General features: G+C 36.5%; 1 protein-coding gene across 5 annotated transcripts; it reads left to right on the top strand.

Annotated features, from left to right (window-relative positions):
- The first annotated feature begins 775 nt into the window (after nt 1-775).
- On the top strand, nt 776-24061 carry rhbg (Rh family B glycoprotein). Of its 5 annotated transcripts, none has more exons than XM_079838010.1 (11): nt 776-895; nt 14635-14900; nt 16532-16718; nt 17310-17460; nt 18062-18209; nt 18301-18467; nt 20743-20880; nt 20969-21102; nt 21361-21482; nt 22799-22872; nt 23114-24061. In XM_079838010.1, the coding sequence occupies exons 2-11, from the start codon at nt 14717-14719 to the stop codon at nt 23189-23191; spliced, it is 1383 nt and encodes a 460-aa protein (XP_079694136.1). In that variant the 5' UTR covers nt 776-895; nt 14635-14716; the 3' UTR covers nt 23192-24061. The 5 variants fall into 5 exon arrangements, with proteins under 5 accessions (XP_079694136.1, XP_079694135.1, XP_079694134.1 ...); XM_079838009.1 differs by lacking the exon at nt 776-895 and adding an exon at nt 2382-2657; XM_079838008.1 differs by lacking the exon at nt 776-895 and adding an exon at nt 3108-3244.
- The last annotated feature ends 2999 nt before the right edge of the window (nt 24062-27060 follow it).

Below are 27060 nucleotides of genomic sequence, written 5' to 3'. Positions count from 1 at the left end.
ATTAAAAGCTCCGTGAAATCAAGGCGTCATCAAGCTACGCCTTTGTTTTGAATAAGCAACATCTATTGGTGAAAAATCACATTTTGTGGTTTTAAAGGGGCACACTTTAGTGCTGGGAAGATGAATGTGTATTTAAACTGTCATTTATGTAGTAGAAATGTGAAATTATTTTTGAATTTGGTGCCTTCTAGACTGAGAAAAGACAGAAAATGTGTTTTTGTCTCATGTGGATGAAAGACATCAACTCCCAGAATGCACTTGCTTCGCTGCCCTACGAGTTTTTTCCAGAAATAAAATGCATAATTATCTCGTCTCAGGGGTATATGAGGGGGGAAAGTACCATAATTTGAATATACTGTACTACCGGGTTTCTACTGATACAAAGCTTAATGCTAAATCACTGAAGTTACCCTTTAAGTTAAAAAAAAAAAAACATTTCATGAAAAAAGTATTCATACAAGTTATGATCATTCATTATCTGTTTAGAAATTGGTTGCATGGTTTTGAGTAGTTTGACTAGTAATTTTTTTAGTTTATTTTGATGATTTATTTTCATCAATTTATTATTTTATTTTATTTATTTTCTTTGTTTTGTAGACATTTCATGAAAGTTTTAATAGACTCTTTAAAATGAAGGTTGTTTATTGACATCTGGTTCCATGAGAAACATCCATGGAACATAAAAAAAGAAGCTTTATAGTGGAAAAAGGTTTTTCCCAAAACTGGTTCTTCATGGCACTGCTGCAAAAACTACCTTTTGGAAGTTTTTATGGGTGTATGCAGCACTGTGACTATATACTGTATATCACGGTTTGAAGGTTCTCTGCAGCATTAAAACGGCACCTGCTTTGCTTTGGCTCACATATACATCTAATGATTCTGCAAACAAATGAAAGTAAGTAGCGTAATTTCGTACATTTGAATTATGATTCCAGTGTTGCAATTATAGTTATTATGGTGTATTCTTTTTTTTTATCTTCTCTGTCCCTGATGTCAAACCTCTGTCTGTAAAATTGCTGATGGCTGACATTTTTGCGGATACATTTTTGGGCGTGCATTTTCATGTGACAGTCACATCTAGATAGACATCTCTTTCTCTCTCGCTCACACATGAATGGAATCTCACTCATGCATTCACTTAAACGCTCACTTATAGCTCCCTGGAGTGATTTTCCTTCAGATGGCCTGCAGAATGCACATGACCAGGATTGAGCAACTGTGAAAAAGAGAACAGAGGAAAAAGTCTTAGATTCTCTATAATTTAAAGTACTATAATAAGTGATCTCTCTTTCTCCATTTTTTGCTGTATATATCCTGTTTATTTAAACTAGAAGCTATGTATCTGTTATAACAGGCAGGTCTTGTCATGTTCTTATCTTGTGGGATCTTGGCTGGCGTCTCATGAAGCGGTTTCTATACCTATATGTTCCTTAGATAACACCCCCCATCTATATCTCACAAAGATGAAGTGAAAAGATCAAATGACACACACACACTTCACAGCATACTGCATACATGGCATGCTTGTGGCGGTTTTGGCAAGAATTTGTATTTTTGGGCCAGGGAAGGGGAAGGGGGTCTTATGCAATGTTTGAATATTTCTCATTGCGAGAGTGGAAAAGTCCCATTTGGAGAAAAGAACTGAAATGATTTACTTACATTTGTGAGTAAAATGATGGTACAGTCAGTAAAGAGGTGTGTGTGCTCATCAAGATTTTAAGAACTTGTGATCATCATGTTTTTACGTTTCACAGTGGTTTGGAATGACATGGATGTTCAGTATCTTGCATGGGACACACAACTGATCACAGATCATGCAAACCTTTTCAGTTACAATGTCATTGTAGAAATGCATATCAGACTAGATTAATTTTTTTCTTGCTATGAGGTGACTCGCTAGTAAAATAAAACTTTTATTAGGATATTGAAATTAATTCAGCTATTCACCTCATGTGAATGCACATGATTTTAAACATTTTCTTTAATAGTCGGCATGAAATGGGAATTACGATAGTCTTTTCTTATGACATATCCAAGTAAAATGGCTCCTCTAATAAGAAAAAATGGTCTTGATGGACTTGATTTTTTCCTTCAGGAATTGGTTTGTTGGATTGTTGTCATTTGCTAGAGATGCTATAGTCGATGCTAGTCGTTGAGTTTACTTGTTCAGCGTGATGATGTTTAGTGTCCCAGACAACCTCTGTCCCATTTGCCACTTGTTAGCAACCATCTTTTCCAAGACAAGTAAAAGCTTTAAAAAACTGATGTATTATATGTCATTGAATAAAACTTTAAACTTTATTGACCTTATTTCAGCCATTAAACCAACCTGAGTGCAGGTTGTCCCGCTCTATCGCCCTTGCACCGAAAAATATGTCACCACTTGATTAAAGATTACAAGCACTGCATCCAAAATCGAATACCTCCCATATTGTATGCGAAAAACACTACGCCAACAGAGTAGTCCCAATACATAGTATTCCAGAAAAGAAAAAAAAGTCCTAGATGACATACTACTTCCAGCGAGATTCTGAAGTGTGCATTAGATGGACACTTTACTATTCCATGAGGCCACAGGAGAGGATTTATAAATGTGAAGGTGAAGGGACGCAACTGACGGTGATTGGTCACAAGATAATTACAACATGGAGGATGTGGTAAGTTGTGGTACATTCATACATGCATTCATACAACATACCTTTTTAACAGTGTGAGTTAAAATTCAAATGTAGTACAGACAGTACACGATTTTGAACAAAGCTACGGGCTGATGATTTATTAATAATAATAATAATAATAATAATAATAGTAATTAATATTTATAATAAATACTTCAATGTTCCATTTAAAAAAAAAAAACAAGAATTGGGAATTCATGGAGAAGGAAAAAAAAAGACTCACTGCACCTTTAAGCACTTCTAAGCAAGAAGTGGCCATCAGAGAATGAGAAATAAAAACAAATAATTATATGCTGGTGAAAAACATGATTTTTTTTACTTTAGAAATTGCTTAGATATTTGGGAAAAAAAATGATAAAGATACTCATTTTACTCATACTATTTTGTTTGTTTCTGAGTAGCTTTTAAAACGGCATAATGTGGCTTTCTAGTACAGGCTATCTTTACTTCCCTCAGATCATTAGATTACTCTTTCGCGGGTAAAGCGCTAATCGCGCGCGCCCCTCCCCCACTGACACCCACGAACCTTCCTGGAGAAAGCTAACGTCTTCCACCTTTCCGCTCAGGCAAGTAATGTGTAAAACCACTGATATATAATAAATACCAATTTATAACCGTGTGTAAATTATACATAAACCGTGTATCGTACATTTCATAGATGGTTTAGCATTCTGGTTTATGAAGGCCGAGTTAAAAGTTGAAAATCTCACTATTACGTTAACCCAATGTAATTAGTATATTATTGTTAATTAGTTCGTTTTTATATTTATTTTAAGCATATTTTGTACACATTTGTATAATTAACTTGAGGTTTGCTATGAATTATTCTATTTTCTTTCATTGCTAATTGCTGTAGCGCTATAGGTTGGGGTGTTGGTTGTGTGTCCTGTGGGACAGATAGTGGTCTTCCTCTAGAGGCGCATGGGATGGGAGCTTTCAGACGCAATTCAAATCTCAGGAGGCTCTTTCACAACAGTGATTGCTCACTTTTTCAGCTGCCGATTCCGGAATAATTTTTTCTATTAATTTTCTCCAAAGAGAAAATTGGTTTGACATACATGTTTTTTACCAGCTGTTATGTCATCTGCAGCTTAAAATGCTCAAGCTCTTTAATCACCATGAAATTCAAATAGACAATTCTTATTGGTTAGTGGAATATTGCAGTATTTATTATAAATGATGATTTATTCATGCACATCATTATTATTATTTTTAAATTTAAGTGCCCTCGTAATCTTTAATTAAAAAAATTACTTCCCCTTCCCTAGTCTTGCAACAACTCTTCTCAGATGACTGGCATAAGAGCGGGACAACCTGTCACTCGCATGAGATCACAGCAATAATACAATTAAAATATGACATAAAACACAACCCTGTCTCTTTTTGTTAAATGTCAGTTTATGTGTGATCAATAATAGCCATTATAAAAGTTTAAAAGGTATAAGAAGCTATACAATAAATAAAGCAAACAATTCAGTCAAACAAAGTCAGTGCTAGTAGGCTACAATAGCCTAAAAAATAAAGCCATGAAACTTCACTTTGCCCTCAGGCAAAACGTTTCGACAGGGAACAAATTATAGATTAATAAGACCAAAGATCACCCGTTAGATCTACACAAGACAAATTATATCTCATGTTTAACCACTACAGAGACATCAGAGCCAGCGGCAAAGGTCAGAAGGACTAGCCGAGGAAAGGCTGCTCTCTGCAGGGTACATGAGCGCTGAGCCGATCGACTGGATCTCACAACTCCGAAAACGCCAGACAAAATGTTTAAATAGGCGCTCTCTTTATAAATAAACCACAGATTTGAGCTTTAAACAACTACATTCTCACCTGAAAAACATTTTGGGACACATTAACAACAGTAGTATTTTTAAATTACGCAGGGTTTCTCATCAACTGTTGATACTATTGATGCTGGCTGGTTGGTGCGAGATGCATTCTGGGATACCAGTCTGTCTGAAGTCCACACAAGTCCCCTCTCGATGCATTCTCGATAAAAGGGGCGCCAGATCAAGGACACATCCAGGGATTTGAACTGTACTTGGCTAGATGTGAACTTTGAATTGGAACAGTACTTGGGCAGCGACTGTTGACATTTCACAAGTACACGCATATTGAGAAACGGACTTGGATATATGTCACAATAGGGAACAAAACACTATAGCAGCTTCCTTGCATGCCGACTTTAAAGTCAGGTGTATTCTGATTGAATGTCAATGTTTTTATCATTCATCAGCTGGAATTATTTTTGTGTCGTTATTGTAATATTTATGGTGTGCACCTTGCTATTCTCATACAATTACAATGATTAGGGTATTAAACCTTTATAGTTATTATAGTTATCATCCTTGGTGTGAACAGGGAATTATAAAACAGTAGATATGTTTCCATCCACCTATTTTTATGCGCATTTTGGGATATCGCATCAAAAAATGCTGAATGGAAACGCCAAGATGCGCATACATTCTAAAAATGTGCATAAAAAACGTATGCGCTCATTTGAGTCGGATAAATGTTCTATTCGATACGAAAACATGCGCATAAACTACGATGAAAACGCATTTACCGAATAAATTCCTTGATGCGCATAAAGAAAATCATGTGACTTTCGCGATGTAACAGCATAACTGTACTAACCAGCGGAAAAATCTTGTTTGCAAAGCATCTAAAATGCTGTTTTGGTCATTCAGAAGTCTGTTGTCAAAGATGCTCGGTATATTTCCCTCCTAGAACTGTCTTACACGACTGCGTTCCCAAACAGCACATCTGCCTCTGAAAGCATGACAACACGTTTATTGAGACGCACGAGTTTCTCTGAGACGCAAATAATTTATTATATACGAAAATGATTACCGGTATATATGGTGGCTTCTCCTATGTTTCTTACTGTTTTTTTAGCAGCAGTTTATCAGGAAGTGACGATTATGTTCTCTTCGACTCACTGGATGGAAACGGTGCTTTATTCGCAAAAGTTTTATGCGATATTGCATTTTTGCACATAAATTATATTCGCAACTTTGGATGGAAACATAGCTATTGTAAATCTAAATTAACATCTAAATAATGCCAGTCTGAAACTCTAATGTCCATAAAAATTTGCAGCAAAAATGTAAAACATGAAAATCCTTATGCAGATTGCTGAACCAGGGCTCGACATTAACGCTTGTCCGCTTGTCCGGGACAAGTGGATTTTTTGAAGGGGCAAGTGAAAAAGAATTTTACTTGCCCGACGGATAAGTATCCTGAGTACAACGTCAAAAACAAAAAATAACTAGGGAATCACCAAAGTGCAAGAATGATTCTGCATTCAGTTAGTGTAAGTGGCGATCGATAGTGGATATGGATAATAATATAAAAACGTAAAAAACTATGTTAACAAGGTTGTACTGTTGAGGCTCGCGCAGCCTCTCGAGGACGAAAACAAATGAGCGCCACTCATACAAAGAAACTCAGTTAACATACACGGTTCAAATTGTGTAGTTTTTATATTTATAACATATGATACAGTTAAGCAACATCACACTAACAAGAGTGTTGTTTTCCTTAATACCATCACGACTGAAAATGACACTGATACGCCAGTTCCATAAACAATTAATTAACATTAAGTCACTTACATTTTAGATGTAATATGGACTGTTTTTGTTCTATTTCAGCAGCGAATATAGTTCCAAACAAATATCGCAGCAGAACCGTAACGCATCTCACAGCAACAGCGTGTTACTGAATGATTCAGCGTTTGAATGAATTGGTTGAATCAAAGATTCAATTACCTATTCGTAAACGACCGCCTAATTCTTGAATGAATCAGCCGTTTGAGCGAATCGACTCAATGACTCACTCATTAAAACGGTCACATGCTGCCACCTACTGGTGGTTTGGTTTCATCTTTCCAACATTTCTTATTTGTATATTCAAAAATATTTAAAATAATCTAGCCTATATTTAATAAGATTATGGAAAAATGCCCTTTATAAAAAGGTACAAATATCACAAATATGCATATTTAAATAGCTGATTGAACACTGGTGAGAATATTGCTTCAGAATAGATTATATTTACAAAAAAAATCCGGACAAGCAATTTTTTTACTCGGACAAGTGAATGACAGATTTACTTGTCCGAAGGACAAGCATGTGAACAGGCTTAATGTCAAGCTCTGGCTGAACTCTCCTTGTTTTGTTTTCTGTTTAATATTTTCATGGCTGACCAGAATCACAAAGTTTAAATGTTGATTGTTTGAATGTTAAATGCTTGGCTGGCAGTGTTAACATGAGGAACCGGATAGCTATCTGAAAAAATTAGGTAGTAAGGTAGTAATTGACATCATTTACTGTAGCATTTAGTATATTGTGTGAATAGAGGTATAATGTACAGTATATAATGTAAACACTATTTTGTATTTGTATGTGTAACTTGATCTCATATATTATAGACCGCATTTCATTTAATCTGTTAAAGACTGAGTTAAAAGAGAAAAGTTGTAATGACTTGTCTTGCCCGGGTAACAGTCCTGTCCTCGCCCTCACGCTGCTCTCTGACACAAAGAGGGACACAGGCCTCTTGTTTGTTTACTGTCAATATATGACAATTGTTGATGTTTCTAAATACTTTTATGAGGTCACTTACTCCCAGTTATTACACTAGGAGTAATGAGTTCAGATATAAAAATATAAAAAATTTATTATAGATCTTCCTGTCAGTAGATGCGTCAAAATAATTTGACTATTAACAGTATTTTGTAGTTTGTTTGTAATCAAATCGTTCTTCACAATTGTCCTGCAATGACACAACACAATCATTTATAATGTTTGCTTTCTTTTTTTATTCTGATTGGTAACTGCAGCTCTTCCATCATTGGATAAACAATGTAAAATTATGTTTTCTTAAAGTTCCCAGTCAGAAAGAAAACACTTGGCATTCCTTCATGTCAGTAATATAAAAGTGTACAGTATGTACATATGATGGCATGCCGTGCCATGAAAAACAGTTAGTGGTTCACTGCTTATATAGTAAGCAGTGAACCCCCCCCCCCCCCCCCCCAACCCTGTTCAATATCAGATGATGAATGTGTGTGCCAGAACCTGTAGCTGCATGTAAAGGAATTTCAACCGACCCCATTGGGCAGTAGCTTTGTTGATGGCAAGAGAATCTCTTGGAAGTGGCGTTATCTCGTACAGATTTAGCTACAGGCTTTTATCACTTAAGTTCACCGTTTGGAACCCTCAAGAATTCCATTTTGTCGTTTGCACCCAAAGCAGTGATAGATTTGAGTGGGAGTGCAGGTTTGACTTGATTGTTCCTGCGCTGTGAATTTCCCTCTGGTGTACTTTGTGCTGGTTCACACGGAGAGCAGTTGTTTTGTTAAAACTGCTGTTGATGAGAGCCAATCTGCTCCTTTTGATTGCCATTGTCTTATTATATTTTTCTCACTGACTTTCTTTCAAAAGTACTTCAGATAGGAGAGTGTGCACTTATCCCAATATTATGTCCTACACATTTATCCTTCACCTTTTCATACTTTCGATCCAACCCACTATTTCTGAGCTTGCATCATCAGTAGTTGAGATACCAGCATTTCTCACAAGGCATCAGTCTGAAAGAAAGAATTGAGATTTGAAAAAGGACTTGCACATACATGCACAGATGTTTGTAAACCTCATGAAGCAAAAGAGATCAAAGGTCAAGCATTGTTGTTGACCAGAATAGTCAATTTGACACTTGAAGGGGTGTGCTTTATGGTAAGTCCTGAAAGATGTGCCTACATTTTTCGTTAAGTTGTTTTAACATTTTGTCAGCCTGTTTAAGTTTGCATAATATCACAATTTAACCTATTTGCGTAGCCTTGTGGTAAACAATTCATCTGTCCAGGTTAATCCACAAACATTTTTTTGGTCGCTTTCATCTTTAATCAAAATCAGAAAAATTGCTTCACTTCTGGAATTCCTTCCCTGATGACGTCAGTTTCAAACTTCTCAGAGCTAGAGATGTCGATGATGTGCGCTAAAATCAAGCCCCGGCCTCTTTTTTCCCTCATTTAATTTTCCGTTTTAAATATGTCACAAGACTAAAGCAATATACTTGCAATTTCCAGTTCATGCGGAACTTTAAACTTCTGAATAAATCATTGCCTACAAAGCTCAAGTATTCAATATTTAGTCATGTCTTTTAATATAAAATTTGATTCAAACCTGCCTCACCTGTAGTTTTTCCCCAAGGTTATGGTATTGGTTCTTGCTCTGTACTGTAACTAATTTTCACAAGAAGGTAACACTCAAGTTTTCTGTTTGTTTATTTTATTTCCAAAGTATGTAGAATTACCTCTCATCCTCATTAAAAAAAAACTTTAATAATTAAACCCTCATTTTTTGTGTTTTTTCTTTAAATTGCCCTTGTCAGTCAGAGAGCAGGATTAGTAGCTTTTCTTTGTAGGCCTTTATCAACGGTGTTGTATAAACATCACAGGGTTCCTGTGAATCTAGAGACAGTTGAAACCAGCCAATGGAAGCTTGATGGATTCAACAATGTCACTAATTTGTGACATTTTCGAGTGTTTCTCCTGTCCACACATACACATGTGTATGTGTATACAGGATCCAATATATTCTTTTTTACTACACCTTCTAATGGTGAGAGAATTGAGAAAATGTAAATATTTTTGGTAACACTTTAGTTTAGGGTCCAATTTTCACTATTAACTAACTAGTTGCTTAATAGCATGCATATTACTAGGATATTGGCTGTTTATTGCCTATAATGCCTTATTCTGCATGACCATATTCTACATCCCTTAATCCTACCCAATATCTAAACTTAACAACTACCTATTAACTAGCTAACTAATAATAAGCAATAATTAGAGGAGTTTATTGAGACAGAAGTCGTTAATATGGTTAGTAGATTTGGACCTTAATCTTAAGTGTGGCCTTTTTTTTTTTTTTTACTAGTATTCGCATTATTAATGTTTAATACATATAGAAACAATCTCTCAAAAGTCTGGGGTCAGCAAGATATTAAGATGTTAAGCAGAACGGGTTTTTAACATTGTAATAATAAGAACCAAATCTGCATATCAGATTGATTTCTGAAGGATCATGTGACACTGAAGACTGGAGTAATGGCTGCTGAAAATTCAGCTTTGCCCTCACAGGAATAAATTACATTTTAGAATATATTAAAATAGAAACATTTTAAATTGTAATAGTTCTTCACATCATTACTGTTTTTACTGACCAAATAAATGCAGCCTGGGTGAAACATAAAAAAATCGACCCAAACTTTTGACCCGTAGTGTGTGATTTTTTTTTAATTAATATTTTATATTAGGGCTGGGTAAAAAATAGATTTCTCGATTTTAAAGGTCCCATGACGTGGATTTTTTTATTATTTTTATAATGTTTCCTGAGGTGTACTTTTATTGTTAGTATGATTTTATCATCATAAAATGTCATAATTTAGAATCCTGATTTTAGCCCTCTGGCTTGAATGCTCTGTTTGAAGGGGCGTGTCTGCTGTGAGACTTCAGTTTAAACGCCCACTGTTGTGATTGGCTTTGCATTTGAGTACTAGAAAAATTTACTATAGAGAGGAGCATTTTGTTAAATATATGCACCACATTACATATTCATTATAATTTTTTATGTTTTTTAATATAATATTTTTAAACAACAGGGAAAAATGACTCACCGTTATGCAACATATTGAGTATCGTGGTATAGCAATACTTTTTGGGATAAGTATCACAAGACTTATTTACTTGATATTTTAATGGTTTTATTGTGGTCCATCTACATCTACACTGATATGATGACGATACTATGTTAAAATTGCGTGAGTAAAAAATGAGTACCACAATATGGAACACAACCTTGTTTTTCACAATGTAAATTCAAACATAAAAATGGGAAGTCCAAAACTGATTCAAATGTAACACACCAAAATGGCTGAAGACACAACTACAACAGAAATAATTCACAACCTGGAGAGAACTATTGCAGAGTCAATGTCAAAATGCAGAATCGAAAGTTTTTCTTTCACTTTTTCTTTTGCCCTGTCTCTTCCCCTCCAAAAGCTGAGCTCTGGCTGATAGTCTTTTCATTTTCGTTTGTGTCGGTGGAAAAAGTAAACATAGGGTTAACTGATATTTAGCCTATATTTTATTAAGCATTTTCTAAGTTAATTCACTGAAGGCTACGAACGCTAGGTAAATGCTTTTAATAAATTAATTCACAATATGTACACACACATTCATTATCTTATGTCTAATCTGATGAAATTATTTTACAACATTTTTTATATACACCTCTGAAAAATACCGAGGTCTAGACCACGGCGACCTCATAGCTGACTATGGCCATGATACAGTCGTGTAGGCAGCCTATAGTTTACCTCAACACTTCCGTTCACATGGTCGGAGCTAGAGGTCTGGTTCAGCTAGTTTCACCACAGCGCCTTTACTGTACACATGATGTTGCGCTTGTATCAAATTCAAATGAATAAAGTGGATGCCTGGCGCTCGTTATCACTTCAATAGAGCCAATAGAGTTTGTCAGCGCTGTGCGTGAGACGGCGGAATGCAGTTCCGGAACGCTCCGGGCCGGCCCACTTTAACCCCTGATTTCATGCATGTTTGAATTAATCTGGCAAGTTTTTGACAGCCACCATTTAAATTTAAATTTGAAAAACGAAATGGAGTAGAAATATGATTATGTAATTTCTAAAGCTAATATTATAACTTTATTATTTAAAAAAAAACATAATTGAGTGTAATTTAAGTATTGTACAAATCATTTCTTTTTTGACCTTCAGTAGGCTATTATAGTAGGCTACAACTGACTCCCATAGTATACAGCAGTAGTTGAGAGATGTGTGTACCTGATATGTATCCAAAATAATCAATATTGCATTGAGCCATTCCAAGCTTTTTTTTGTGACGATTTATTTACTTATTTAATTAATTTAACTCATTGTTTTTGAATAACAAAAACAAAATGGTAAAAAAAAAAAATCACTTTTCACAACTGTTATAACACTGGTTATTCAATAAACAGATATTAACTGTTACTAAACTCTGCTCAAAAGAAATTCCAAATGTATCGTATCGTGACTTTAGTATCGTGATGCCTATCGTATCGTGACTTTAGTATCGTGATACGTATCGTATCATGACTTTAGTATCGTGATGCGTATCGTATCATGACTTTAGTATCGTGATGCGTATCGTATCGTGACTTTACTATCGTGATGCCTATCGTATCGTGACTTTAGTATCGTGATACGTATCGTATCGTGACTTTAGTATCGTGACTTTAGTATCGTGATGCGTATCGTATCGTGACTTTAGTATCGTGATGTGTATCGTATCGTGACTTTAGTATCGTGATGCATAATGTATCGTGACATTGTTGGTGATACGTATCGTATCGTGACTTTAGTCTCATGATGCGTATCGTATCGTGACTTTAGTATCGTGATACGTATCGTATCGTGACTTTAGTATCGTGATGCGTATCGTATCGTGACATTGTTGGTGATACACAGCCCTAATTACAGCTGTCGAGATGAACGAATCCTGAAAGTGTTGATTATAACATTATTTTTTAGATCTTTTCCCATCACATGAAAAGCTGCAGTGATGAGCATTGAGTACACAGACAGTCTGTTTATCGCGTGAATGCAGTGATCTCGTCATTGCAGCGCTATTTCTCTCACAAAGTGCTTTCACCACAACTAACAGCAAACACGACATCAATATGAATACAGTAAGAGCTTTGTTGTGCAGCATAACAGCGTCATTCATTATAACGGCAGTTTGGACAAGTGTGCAGATACACTCGCGACTTTAATCTTTAGACTTTAATTTAAAGTTTAATCACACTTTAAATAACTGATTTGTTTCATGCTACTAAGAGAAACAATGTGAAGTTGATCGTTTAGTCACTGGCTTGATTCACTGATGCATAAACAGTATTAAACGATTTAGAAAGAAAGGTCTGTGTGAACTTGAATAATAAGCTACACATCAGAAATCACTGATCATAGATCAGGCATTAATGAACACTGTTACTCACTGTTTGTGGCGGTGCTGTCGAATCCATATCGTAAAAGTCTGTTTGTAAAGCCTATGCTGACATTGCGACTGAATTAAATGTAAAAAATAAACTGAATCCATTTTCTCCAAATTCTCTGGTGCGGGCAAAGCGGAGAAAGGGTAGGTAACCTTTCCCCCGTATGACGACATACAGGGAAGATTCCAGATTGGTCCATCTGAGCTTTCATTTTCTCAAAGGCAGCGCAGGATACCCAGGGCTTGGTTTACACCTATCACCATTTTTAGCCACTGGGGGACCATAGACAGGCTAGGGGAACTCATATTAATGTTAAAAAAAATTAATGTCATGGGACCTTTAATCGATTCTCATTTTTACGAACCGATATCAATTCTTAAATCCCAAGAATCGATTATTCATCCTGTTTTCAGATGAATGAACAGAACATTGTAGCGCGCCTCCTATCCATTAAATCGAAATAATATTTGTGCTTTGTTACTATTGTTATGACACAAAGTCTTAGATTTCAAATTATGTCCATTTTATTACGAAATTCAAAAACATGAATACCGTTTTGGCGCTGTGGCGTGAGATCGCTCTGGCGCAGCTCAGCTCGAGAGAAGCGGCACAAGAACGGATCTTCTCTTCCATATTAAAACCAGTTGCAGCGCAAAATAAACATGAATGAGCATCTGAAAGTGTTAAAAGAGACAGTACAACTTACCGAAATCCGTATCACGTCACATGTAATCGCTCAATCAGTGTTTCAACCACGGAAAGATGTCAGTAAAACAGCTTGTAAACAATGTCATGTAATGTCACATTTACCTCAGAAAAAACATATCCAGTGTCCATTAACTCGTTAGTGAGCTAGAAAAATTAACACTAGAGAGGAGCATTTTGCCAAACATATCATTTTGCCCCATATCACATATTCATTATAATTTTTAATGTTCTTCAATATTTAATGCATGGATGAATAAATCTGGCAAGTTTTTATGACAGCCACTATTTAAATGTTTATATATTTTTTTAAGTGTAATTTAAGTGTTTGTATACAAATAATTTCATTTTTACCTTCAATATTGTAGTAGGCTACAACTGACTCCCAGAGTTTTTAGTTAAGAGATTTGTTTTCCTTGAGAAAATGTCATGCCATGTATTGTACCTGATATATATCCAAAATAATCAACATTAAATCGAATCGGAATCAAATCGAATTGCAAGCTTGTCAATTGAAATCGAATCTAATTGTGGAATTGGCATCAGTGTCATAATTTGTTCATCTATCAGAATCAATCCTTAAGGTTCTGAGTTCGTCCGTGTCAATATATGTTTGTATTGTGGAATGCTGGAAAAAAAGAAAACATTTGGAAAAAAGTATGTATTTGTAATAGTTAGGTTTAACTGATTTTAATGTGGATAAAACATACACGACCATGTTTAAATATGACTAAGACACGCCCTGTCTCACCTTAAGATTTCTATTTACAGCCCACATCAGCAATATTAACAGAACTGTGATCATTATCGGCCTCAAAACACTGGACCCATTTACACTTCTCGCCTCATGCTTCTCATATCCAGACAAAAACCCAGATTTAAAAAAAAAATTCATCCTTCCACACAAATCTTTGACCATCTCTTTGACCTTTCTGTATGCCAGTTAAAAATCGCTCCGTTGTGATAGCATTGTTGACATTTGACTTGAATATTCTAATTGGCCCACCAAAACATACTCCTTGCGCACCTCTTGAGCAAAAAAGGTGAGGGAGGAGCCCAGGACTGCTACAAATCAGCATCCTTGAGAGAGCAGGTGGGCGTTAACAAGCTCATCAAGTGGCCAAACTAACAATAAAAAGACTTGTGTCAGCTGATGTTCTCTTGCACTCTGCCTCCAGACCCATCAGAGCCTGTGCCCTGTTCCAGAAAGAGGGAAGGGGATAGAGAGTGAGCAAAGGATACTGGCAAAAGGGAAGCACCATGGCTGATTCTTCAACTAACATGAGGCTACGGCTGCCTGTGTTATGCATCATCTTGGAGGTCATCCTCATCATCCTCTTTGGAGCACTGGTGGAGTATAACGATGACACTGATGCCAAGCTGTGGAATCGAAACAGAACGTCTACAAATCATTATGAGAATGAGTTCTACTATCGTTATCCCAGTAAGTGACATATAGAATACTAGTAAATAGGGCTGGATTTTTATATTCAGAATTCATTGTTGAGAAGATATTTGTGGATCTGATATGATCATGCAATTAGGTAATAATTAAAAATATAATGCAGATCAGTAAATCTCGCTAGCAGAAACACAGATGCAGTGCCTTTTAACTTGATACCTCAGGAATGTGTTTGATTGGGTGAACTGCAGGCAAACATTGGCCTAAACGGTGTGTTTGAGCAGTCAGACTGGTTTAAGTGAAGCATGTTTACCTTTAAGAATTTGATCTCTTCAAAAGATTGATTTTTTTTTATTTGTTTTGTGCTTGCCTTTGTGCAACTGTCCTCAAATTTCAACTGTAGTCGGACTATTTCCCATCCACCTCGCTTTACTAAACCCAAGTCTCGTCCTTTAATCTGAGCGATTTGCACTAAACTTGCCCTCAGCGCCAGACTTGTGTGAACCACTTAATTACATTTATTGTATTGCATGTTGTGTCTGCTCTACAAGCCCTGGAGACACCTACATGTGAATTATATACAATGAGTTGCAAAAATCATGACATACCTACAGACTTACTTATCAGCTTAACATAATGCTACATAAATTGGGAAGGATAAAGAAAGAAAGGGACAAATCCCAGAGTAAAGAACAGTGATTTTGTTGTATTGTGTTGTGAAAGACACTGGTCACTAACCTTCATCTTTATATATTGAGTCAGTTGAAAAGAGGGGCCATGGGAGTGGTTCTGTTTGTCACTGCTCAACTGCAAGGCACATAACTAAACAACAGGTGTCACATGAGAAACAACTGCATTCAAGAGTGGGGATCACATGTTTATATTGTGTGTTTAAAGACAATCAATTATAATGTATTCTAATCATTTGAGAGGTCTCTGTAGATCATGGTTTAATTTGTTTGCTTTGTGAGAATGTCAATAAATTGCTTCACATTTCTTGGATTCCAAACCTGTATGACTTTCTTTTCTCTGTGGAACACAACATAAGATTTTGAAGATCTTCACACAGTGAAAGTCAATGGGGTCCAAAGTGGTTGTTTTTTTCCCAATTGAATTTCTTCAAAATCTTATTTTTCACTTTTATTGTATGGACAAAAAACACTGAGACATTTTTCAAAATGCCTTCTTTGTATTTTACAAAATAAATAAGTCATACAGGTTTGGAAAGACATAAGTATCATTTTTGGGTGAACTATCCATTTAAAGACTTATTTGTCCTGCAGCAAATTCAGCTTACACATAGAGCTCAGACTTATTTATGGGCTGCCAAAAAGGAGTGAGTGTGAGAGATATGTGGGACAGTTTGCCTACAGGGGCCGTGCCATCCTCATTGGTGCCCAGGTCAATGGCCAGTTGCTTGGCAACAGTGTAATTGTGTCAAAAGAAGGGAAATGGGAAATGGGTGAATGAATGGCTCTACACAGTGAAGAATACATGGGTTAATGTTAAGTTCAGCATACCCATAGTGTAAAATTGGCCCTGAATGGTGCTTCCAAGTACCCAAAAACATGTCAATGATTCATTACAGTCTATGAAAATGCTATTAAAAATGTAAAACTATGAAAATGTGAGGGAGAAGAATGGAAAAACAGCTAACTGACTGCGTGTTTTAGGTTTTCAGGACGTTCATGTGATGATCTTTGTGGGCTTCGGATTCCTGATGACATTTCTGCAACGATATGGATTCAGTAGCGTTGGATTTAACTTCCTCATCGCAGCCTTTTCCCTACAGTGGGCCACAATTATGCAGGGCGTTTTCCACGGCATGCACCATGGCAAGATCCACGTTGGTGTGGAAAGGTAAAGCCTTAATGCGTTCGTTTGTTACATACAGTTAGTTGTGTTTTAGTTGTGTGATATTTGGAGGTCAGCGGCAGCAGCTCATAAACATATTTGGTTTGACAGTAAAGATGAGAGATTTGCAGTCTAATCATGTAATTTCAGTAAAGGGGTGATTCACAGAAAAATAACAGCTAATTTATTTTTTTTGGGGGGGATCCCCATTAGCTATGCCCAAGAGCACCGCTAGTCTTCCTGGAGTTTACACAACACTTAAAAACATACATTATTTATTATCACATACACAAAAACATTAAAAATACTCTCAAGGTCAGAAAAGTACACACTTAGCATATTTTCAACATTTGCCATCTGTAAATGTATGTGGGGGAGGACTGTAACTTTAACTGTAAGCTTCCAGGTTTTTTATCCTTCATGTTTTGATTGCACATTTGCTGCTGTGGCCTCATGTCTGCATATTGGATTACAGCTGAATACAGCGCCACCAAGTGGATGTGGCAGTTTAGCAGCTGACAAAACTTTTCAGCTCCTAACACAAGTACATGCACATTTATATTTATAATTACTAACAGTGAATATGTTTCTTTGCAGCATGATAAATGCAGACTTCTGCACTGGTGCTGTTCTGATCTCTTTTGGCGCTGTTTTGGGGAAGACCAGTCCCGTGCAGCTACTTGTTATGGCCATTTTCGAGGTGACATTGTTCGCCATCAATGAATTCATCCTGCTCTCTATCCTTGGGGTGAGTATAGAAACACAATCTGTCTGTTCTACAAAAGCACACTAAAATGTAATTTTCCAATTTTTTAAAATGTTATTACATTTGAATTTTCACATGAATAACGTTCATTTTCCAAACACTGGACACATGTTTTATAGGGATGCAGCGATATTAAAATTTTGGCTGATAACAATAAGCTGATAATTATTTTCATTTTATGGCTGATAACTTATAAATGCCAATATTAAAATTCTATTCAGATTTGTTTAAATAAGATTTTAAAAATATATTATAAAGTAAATAGTTTTAAATGCTTCAAATGCATTTAGGCATCACAGATTTACAGTACAGTATTTTGAGAACTGAAAGATTACACAAAATAAAAAACAAATAATAAAAACAAATCAATGGTATGGTCATAATCTCTATTTGCAACTAGTATTAAGCTTTTGGATAAATCCAGTTCATCATTAGTAGCTCTACCTTAGACATTCTTTACATTTAAATTAAATATCCACAGAAAGACCTAGTGTTCATAAGCATAAGGAGTTCAAAAACTATATACATATCTATATTCTTACAATTTATGTATTATCAATTTAAATGTCAATGGTATCTATAGGCCAATGACGCCGGAGGATCAATGACCATTCATACATTTGGTGCATACTTCGGCTTAATGGTGACCCGTGTCCTGTACAGACCAAACCTGAACAAGAGCCAACATAGAAACTCGTCTGTCTACCACTCTGACCTCTTTGCCATGATTGGTGAGTCACTTGAATAGTTTACATGCCTACAAAATTCTGGCATGTGGTCATTCAGGGCTCTTTGAGCCACTAAAGCTTAGGCTCTGCTCAGGTACCATCTATCTGTGGATGTTCTGGCCCAGCTTCAACTCAGCCATTACAAACTACGGGGACCCCCAGCACAGAACCGCCATGAACACTTATTACTCTCTGGCCGCCTGCACACTGGCTACATTCGCTTTCTCCGCCCTCGTCAACAATGAAGGCAAATTGGACATGGTGAGCATCATGGTCATCTTTGATATTACATTACATCAGTGTTTCTCAAACTTTTTCTGCCATTCCCCACTCTGGAGGTAGTGAAGGGTTCCGAGCCCCACCTGTCCCCAATCACCCCAACAAATTTTTTCCAAACTATCAGTATCAGTATTTATGATGGCCGATAAATTAATATTTGACAAAATTATAAAAATGGATGAAACACCGCTCAACCACATTATGAGTGTTGGTGTTTCATAGTTTTAATACATTTTATTTATCAGAACTTTAATATATTTTTATGTTCCTCTGTTCTGTTTTGACCATAATGCAGTTTAAAAATAAACTTGTTTGTTTTATCACATTATTTTAGAGAGGCTGAGGGATCATGAATAACTACAAATAACTAATGTAAGGGAAATCTATATGCGTTGTGTTATATGTGTTATATATATATATATATATATATATATATATATATATATATATATATATATATATATATATATATATATATATATATATATATATATCAGACGATATATCAGACGAACTTGACAAACTTGCTTACCATGTCATAAAATCTAATAATCGAATTCTCAAATATGTGCAAGTGAGTGTGTTTTGCCATTTAAAAACCTTCATAAATTATCTTGATTTTGATCTATAACGTGAGATGGGCGCCTATGTTTGTTTGCGTCGCAGTTCAGAGAGTCCTGTCAGTCGGATTCGCGTGAATTTATCAGTTTCTCCCGAAATACATGCAAGTAAGTGACCGGTGAACTGGGAGAAGAATATAGTAAACTTTTTAGTTACCTATACGTGTATCTGATATGAATAAAACGTCGGCAAATTATTTTTGAATGGATTGTTATTGCTGTGTCTAGTGACACCAGTGTGTAGGCCTATTTTACAAACTCTAAATGTATTGTTTTACTAGTAGGCCTACTTATGTGTATTTAAATGTTTGAAACCTAAAATAAACATTATGCATGATATGTTAAGCCACCTTCATTTATTTAGCGCATTTTACAACACGGATTGCTTCAAAGCTTTAGTGATAATCGGAAATAGGCTACATTTTGCTTTAGAAGAAAAGCTAAAGTAGGTTTTTTTATTATTATTATTATCAAGCACTGAGCGAGTGCTTTTATTATCAAGCACTGAGGCCCTAGCCCGGCCCGTGTCCGACAGCTTATCAAAATTTTCAGCCTGAGTCCGACTGAAGCCCGTGTTTTTTTTCCTTCTAATTTTTATCCTCCCTATTAGGCCTACACATTGTTGCAGCCATTAAAATAGTTCAGTTTTGTTTTTAATGTCAAAGTAGTTATATTTCGTTTCGTTTCTTTATTAAGTTAATTTAGAAAAATGTTTGAAGCATTTATTTGTTTGTTAAATCTTTTTTTTATTTTAAGTAACGACCAAGCGGCCAGCAGCCGACAGTTAGTTAACCACATGTTTGATTAATTTAGCCTCTCAAATCAAAACTGGACTTGTCTCTTGCTTATAATAAAATCCATAGATATAAAACATTTCAAGCATCACAATGTTAATTTAAATGTTTAGCCTAAAAAAGGCATTTTTTTTACAAGCTGAGGCAGGCTGCTCGCAACGGCGCTCACAAACAAAACGGGCTGATCGAGAAAAAAAAAAAAAAAACACACACACACACGCTGTTTGTCCTATCCTTACACCTATCTACAAAATTATTATAAATCCGATCTTCAATTCCCGGTCTGAGCTATATGCACATTTAACGGAGTTCACGTCAACGAAAGCAACAGATGAGCTGCATTATATCAGCTCATTTCAAGATCAAAGACCGCAATATGAGAGAGCGACCTGAACATTGGGAAGAGCATTTAGTCTCATTCGTTTTAATGAAGATGATTGTGTTTTTGAGCATCTAAGACTTAGCCTATTTTCTGTTTCACTTGCGGCCGTTTGCGTGTTGGCTTGCTTTACTCATTTGTGGCGATGCATTGCATAGCGCCAGCCCCACGCCACTCTAAACACTGAGCGAGTCATCTTGACAGTCGCGGTGTCATGGTCTCATGTTGTTTCCACCAGCGCAGCACATCTCATCTCAGGTGCACCGAAATAAAAATCCCACATGTGGGACCGCTCAAAAGGGTAATAAAGATGGGCTCAAAAATGACCACATTTCCTCCCGTTTGTCGCGCCCCACCTGTCGCGTCTCTATTCCCCACCAGTGGGGCGCGCCCCACACTTTGAGTAACGCTGCATTACATACTGCAAGATTACAAACTCTCACACAAGCCTCTGTCTTTCCCAGGTGCACATTCAGAATGCCGCACTGGCTGGTGGTGTTGCTGTGGGAACAGCTGGAGAGATGATGCTGACTGCATTTGGATCTATGATTGTGGGATTCCTAGCTGGAACTATTTCAGTCCTGGGATACAAATACCTCACGGTTTGTAGCACACAGTTACCTGACACACAATTGTGAACACCACACCAGACCACATTATCCCATCGGTTGCTCTATTATGCTCTTTTAGCCGGTTTTGGAGTCAAAACTTAAGATTCAGGACACTTGTGGCATTCATAACCTGCATGGAATGCCAGGAATTCTGGGAGCTGTGGTGGGGGCTGTCACCGCTGCTCTGGCATCCAAGGATGTATATGGAGATGGGTAAGTCAGTAGGTGAAATGTAATTATTTGCATAAATAATGATTTGTGATTGTCTTAATGACAATTAATGATAATTAACATTATCTTTATCACATTATTGTTGTATTCTTTATACGTGAAATATTATTTTAAATTTTACTTAATAAGGTAAATATTTTGCGTTATGTTTCATACATGTGTGTCATGGCCGACAATATTGCAGAATTCATTCTTTGTGAGAACAGACACTTATTTGCCTCTGTATCCAAACTTACACAGATTGCAAAGAGTTTTCGCTGATGTTGAAACTGGAAAATGGACCCCTGAATCTAAGGGAGGGTTTCAGGCTATCTCCCTGGCTGTCACACTGGGAATGGCTCTGTTTGGTGGTCTAGTTACAGGTGGGTGTGCAGTTGTAAAGTGTGGTGAGTGCATGCTTGTCTGCCTGCTGGTTTCTTCCTTAACCGTGCAGTTTGCAGTCATTGTTATATGGACATACACTTTTGCAGTGATGAAAAATAGTAGAGAAATTACACATTTATAACATCACATCTGAAATGTAGGAGAGGTATAAAATAAAATAAAAATGACCACTGTGAAACGTCTTGCACAAGTTGTGCTTGCGAACGTGGTTCAGGTCGATCAGGATGTTCTTCTTGACTGTCATTATCACACTCGGGGTCGAACTGAGACCCCCCAAAAAATATACTAAAAACATGGAATATAAACGGAAATAGAAAATATTTTCCCCCTGCAGTCAATATTTATATTCTTTGATAATCAAAATTACATTTAAAAGTTTTCCTGTGAAAATAAATGGTTGGAATGAAATATTGGTTTAATTCAGCCATATATGTTTGAACCAGAAACTGACAAAAGAAAAAAAAAAAGAGGAAGCGTAAATGATACAGGGTCTACAAGTCAATGTATCAGAACGGTAATGCATATGTATCATCAGACACATAACGGTAATTGATATGATTAACCTTTTGCTTGACTACATTATCAAACAGCTGATAATGTGTTGCTAATGTTACACAAAACCATATAAATATTTTCAACATCATATAAAGTCAGTGGAGAAAAGCCCCGCCCTACACGTTGACGGTATTGGTTACACGTTTGTGACGATAGGAAACGGCCGATTTCAAACCATGTTTTTGAGAGTTTTAAGGAGAAATTACTCAGCAATGATGACTGATGAATTTGCACATGCTTTGTCTTAAAAAATATTTTAAAAAACACCACACAACATTAAAAACTTGATTTTCACCACGGGGGTCTTTCAAATAAATAAATGTAATTTGATCTGCACAGTATTTGTTTACAGAGCTGTAAAAAAAAAAAAAAACATTTTTATTGTATGAATCCAACTTCAATGTATAAATAAATCACTTCTTGAGGTCGACAGCTGTCTTACGCCCCTATTTGTTCTTCAAGTCAAAAGTATCGCGTGCGCTTTGAGTATCCAGTGTAGACAGCATCACTGATTATGAAGGGTTCTATTTGCTTGTATTGCGTCGCACCACTCGCGTCTGGTGTAGACACCGTAAGTGAAATTAAAATAGACAGTTAAATTGTTAAATCACAGTTAGATGTATGAAAATGAATCAACCAGAATTTTAGCTGTATATTGTTCATACTTCCCTGTGCATAGATGTGTGTGCAGTATATTGTGACTTGTTGAGTAATAGCAATATGTGTGTTCACTCTTCAGGGTTCATTTTGAAGCTGCCAATCTACGGTGCTCCTCCGGATACTCACTGCTTTGAGGATGGACTCTACTGGGAGGTGAAGAATTTCTGATATCATTTTTATATCTTTTTACATTTTATACTATATTGTGGATGTGTGTTTCAAAGTTTCCTTGACTGACTGTAATTATTAGGCATTACTGCCTTGTGTGCAGTAATGGATTGTCATTATTGGGAACACATAAAAACTATTGAGTGTAACAATGGATGTCTAATATGCAGAGACAGTATCTTAAACAAAACTTGTTTTGTGCTGTAATGAAATGTGTCTGTTTCAGGTGCCGGGGGAGGAGGAAGGTCACAATGAGCTTAACGAAGTGGCTACATCAAACGAAGCGGAAAAACTCCAAGGCTAAATGACCTGCTTTCACCCATTTGCATTTGTTCAGCTGCCACCTGTGATGTTCTCTGCAGGTGCAATTTATTTTACTGACTTAAAATTAAACAACAAACTTTGTGCCATTATTGTTATCATAAAATGTTGTTATATAAAATGATTAGCCCGGTTTACCTGAGGAACAATGAGAATGTACATACCCGAGTCAACATACCTGTGATTCCTTATAACACCACTAGGTGGTGTTGCAGAGCTGCGAATGGCTCCACAGCACCGAGACAGACGACAAGCTGATATTGCGCATGATTAGTTCTTAGAACTATTTGTTATTTAAGAAAGCTGACTGACTGTACAATGCAGTTCATGCTCTCTCTTTATTTTTTAATATATTTTCAAAAACAAGGACAATCTGCAAAGGGATGTATGGAAAATGTTTTGTATTCATTTGATGTAATTTTTATTTCCCTAAAAATGTATGTGAAATATATGAATCATAAACTGCTGGAATATTTCATGTCTACAACATAAAATTTGTATTTAGCAATAAATTAGTAATAAAGTTATTTTAACTTTTCCTATGAGCAGATTTTATTTCAGATAACCTTTGTTTTCTGGATAATTTGTTTCACAGAATTAGATATACTGTGAATATGGGACATCAATGAACATGTTTTAATGAGAAAATTGCTCAAATTTAAAGGGAAACAATTGGATTGATGTAAATGTATATAGTTATATGTTTATCTGTTTTAAGGGGGGGGGGGGGGGGGGTTACAGGACAAATACTTTTTTCTTTACATGGATTATTTCTACCCATCATAACCTGTTTGAACAACAAATTATGTATGGAATGACATTTAAATAAATTGTTCAAAGATTTATTTAGTTGAAAAGTCATGTTGTAAATATTTTTTTATCCCTTAGGTGTGGGAGACGATAATGTTTCTTCAGAACGTAAGTAATTTTGCCAAAGTCACGCGGGCATTAATTTTGCATTCAGCCCAAAGATAAACAACGACGTCAAATCACGCTAATTCCTAGTGAAAGCGCCGTTTAAATCGAGAATACTTAATGGCGCCTAGCCTACAATCACTGCGGAAAGGGTTAACGAAGAGTCCAGATGGTCTCCGTCGCGTAATTAGCACAGTTTCACTTTCTAGGATCAAACGGAGAAGAGAAAGTGGGGGTCTTATTTTGATAGCACGTTATTACGAGAGACTGGAGCTCGCGGGCTGTGCGAGGAGCAGCTCTACGCCCCGCCCCTTTTCATTCGCGCAGAGCGTCTTTTACAGAGACGGCGCCGCGGCGTGAACCAGCGCCAAGGTCTTTTCCCAGGCCTCAGACAGGTGGGCAGCTGGGATGTGAATAGGCGCTAACGCTGAAGTGCTTAATTGCGCTTTATAGTCACCAAAATGAAGAATACTAACTGCATGTAATATGCTATTTACATACTTGATTTGTTTGTGTGTGTGTGTGTGTGTGTGTGTGTGTGTGTGTGTGTGTGTGTGTGTGTGTGTGTGTGTGTGTGTGTGTGTGTGTGTGTGTGTGTGTGTGTGTGTGTTTGAGCTTCAAAGGATTCAAAATGAAACTACTGGAGGTTGAAGTCCACGTGATAGTCTTTGATTAATTTTAGTGCTTGTAGTCTGCAGTTGGATAATAGCACTTTTTTAATCAGGGAAACATTTTCTTTTCTTTTTAAATTAAACCTAAGGTAGGTCTAACTAACGTTATATAGGTTCATATTCAACGTTCTGAGAACATTGGATTATGGTTACACAAAATCTAAAGAACCTTTAAAAAAATACCTATAACAAATGGGTTGTTTTTTGTGGTAATAGATATCTTTAAGCAAAACATCTGAATCAGAAACCAATACATTTGAGAGTTTATCTATCCATTTCCTCCTGTAAGTGGGTCAGTGGGACTGTGTGCCGAGGGGAAAGTCCTGTGTTTGTGCTCTGAAAGCCCGTCTGTATGGGGAGAGTGCCTGTCTTTAGCTCACATTAACAGGATTACAGGCAGGCTGTGTTCAGGGGCCATGGTCCCTTTCAACCACAGGCCTCCCTCTGATCAGTGCTCACACAAACAGCACAACGAGAAAAATAGAGAGAGCTAGTGGATTACAAATTCAATGAAGCTACCTTGCATATATTTATCTGACATTTCTTCAAAGATAACAGAAATTTTGTCTAATTGAGATTAATTTATTTTTTTACAGTTATGAGATGCACTCCTTAAACTAGTTCATTTAGATTTGTTCACTTTTTTTGATTGCATGGTTTACAGAACAATAAAATCTCACACTATGGGCTTTAACAAAGCCCGTTGAGGTCAGGAAGTTTCCTGTCAGCAGAAATTGGTGCTTATGTTTTTCTTATGTGAGGTTCCCATGTTTTTCGCTTATAGGCTTGTGAAGGTGTTTGGATCTGAATGGAAAGAGCACAGTGGAGCTCACACCTGCTTCCGCCAAGGGCAGCAAAGTTCAAGAGGTTCATTAAGTGGAGAGCAGAACAAGAACAAAATGATCAACAAAACCGTGAGAAAAGAAATACCAAAACTTAGGAGGTGGTCAATGGTGATTTTCATCATGAAGAGCAGAAATATAACTCGCATATAAATAAGTCCGAAATAGCTGGATATCTTAAATCCCACATAACTGACTTTAAACTCATATTTGTTTGGTGATTAAGGGATTTTTGCTATTGCAAGCCCTCCCTCAGGGCCCATTACATTCAAAGGAACACAATAAAAGCACTGACAGCATCCTTAGGGAGAGAGGGTGGCTGGACACAGAGGGGACAAAAGCCCTTTACCGACCCCCTCACAATCCCTCCCTTGGCCAAGCACATCCACACGCATGCTTGACATTGTGGGAGGCGTGAACCTTGAGGTCAGAGGTCAGTTTGGGTCAAGTGGAGTGAAGCCATCATAGAGTCTTAATTGAGTTGGTGGTGTTGAATGAAGACGTGACAGTGGAGGGGCTCTATCTAGCTCTGCTGACGGAGTGGGTCACCTAAAGCTTAAATGAAGTGTGTGTGGACGTCTTAGGCCACTTATAGACATGGTCATGACAAGGAAAATTAGTAAATCTTGACATATGATTGAGAAATTTTACTTAAATGATTTGAGAGCATTACAGTTGTTTACAGTGGATAATTTACTTGCTTTTATATTTAGATTTTTTTAAATACCTTTTACGCACTCAAAATGGAAACATCCCTTTAGCAAATAAATGAAACTATGCACCAATATTGAAATTCAAATTTTCTTACATAAATAGCCAATATTAAAAATCTATTTTACTTTGTTAAAAAAAAGAAAAAGAAAATTAAAACACTAAAAATAGTTTGTATGGATAAAAAATCCTTTTGAAATTGCCACAGAAAAAATATATATTGTATTGTATATTGTATATAAAAAATTTATATTAGTATAAATAAAATTATATTATAGTTTATATATACATATATGAGATGCGTGATATATGAGATATATATAAAATGGTCAAAAACAGTTATCATTGATATGGTGCCGGTATACACTTCTCAGTCACAGGTCAACTCTAATCACTGGGATGATTCACACATAAAATACATAAAAAAGATAAAGAAAGAAGTAGCTATTTCAAGTTCAAGGAAGATTTTGGTTTATTCGTTTGGGTATTGGGGGGTAGGGTGGGGGGTCGAGAAATGCTGTGTGACTGTGGGTTTTGCAACAAGAACTAATTCTCTCCTATTTACTCCTTTCCTCTACATCCCTTGAGCAAATTCAGTCAATGCTGTTTTATCAGATGCCAATTTGCATGATGGCAACAAGCCACAACAGACTTGCAGCTGCACCACACACACACACACACACACACACACACACACACACACACACACACAC

This window comes from Gobio gobio (assembly GCF_949357685.1).
Source record: "Gobio gobio genome assembly, chromosome: 15".
Classification (NCBI taxonomy): domain Eukaryota; kingdom Metazoa; phylum Chordata; class Actinopteri; order Cypriniformes; family Gobionidae; genus Gobio; species Gobio gobio.
The sequence above is the reverse complement of the archived record's forward strand: the minus strand, read 5'-3'. Positions and strand labels throughout refer to the sequence as shown.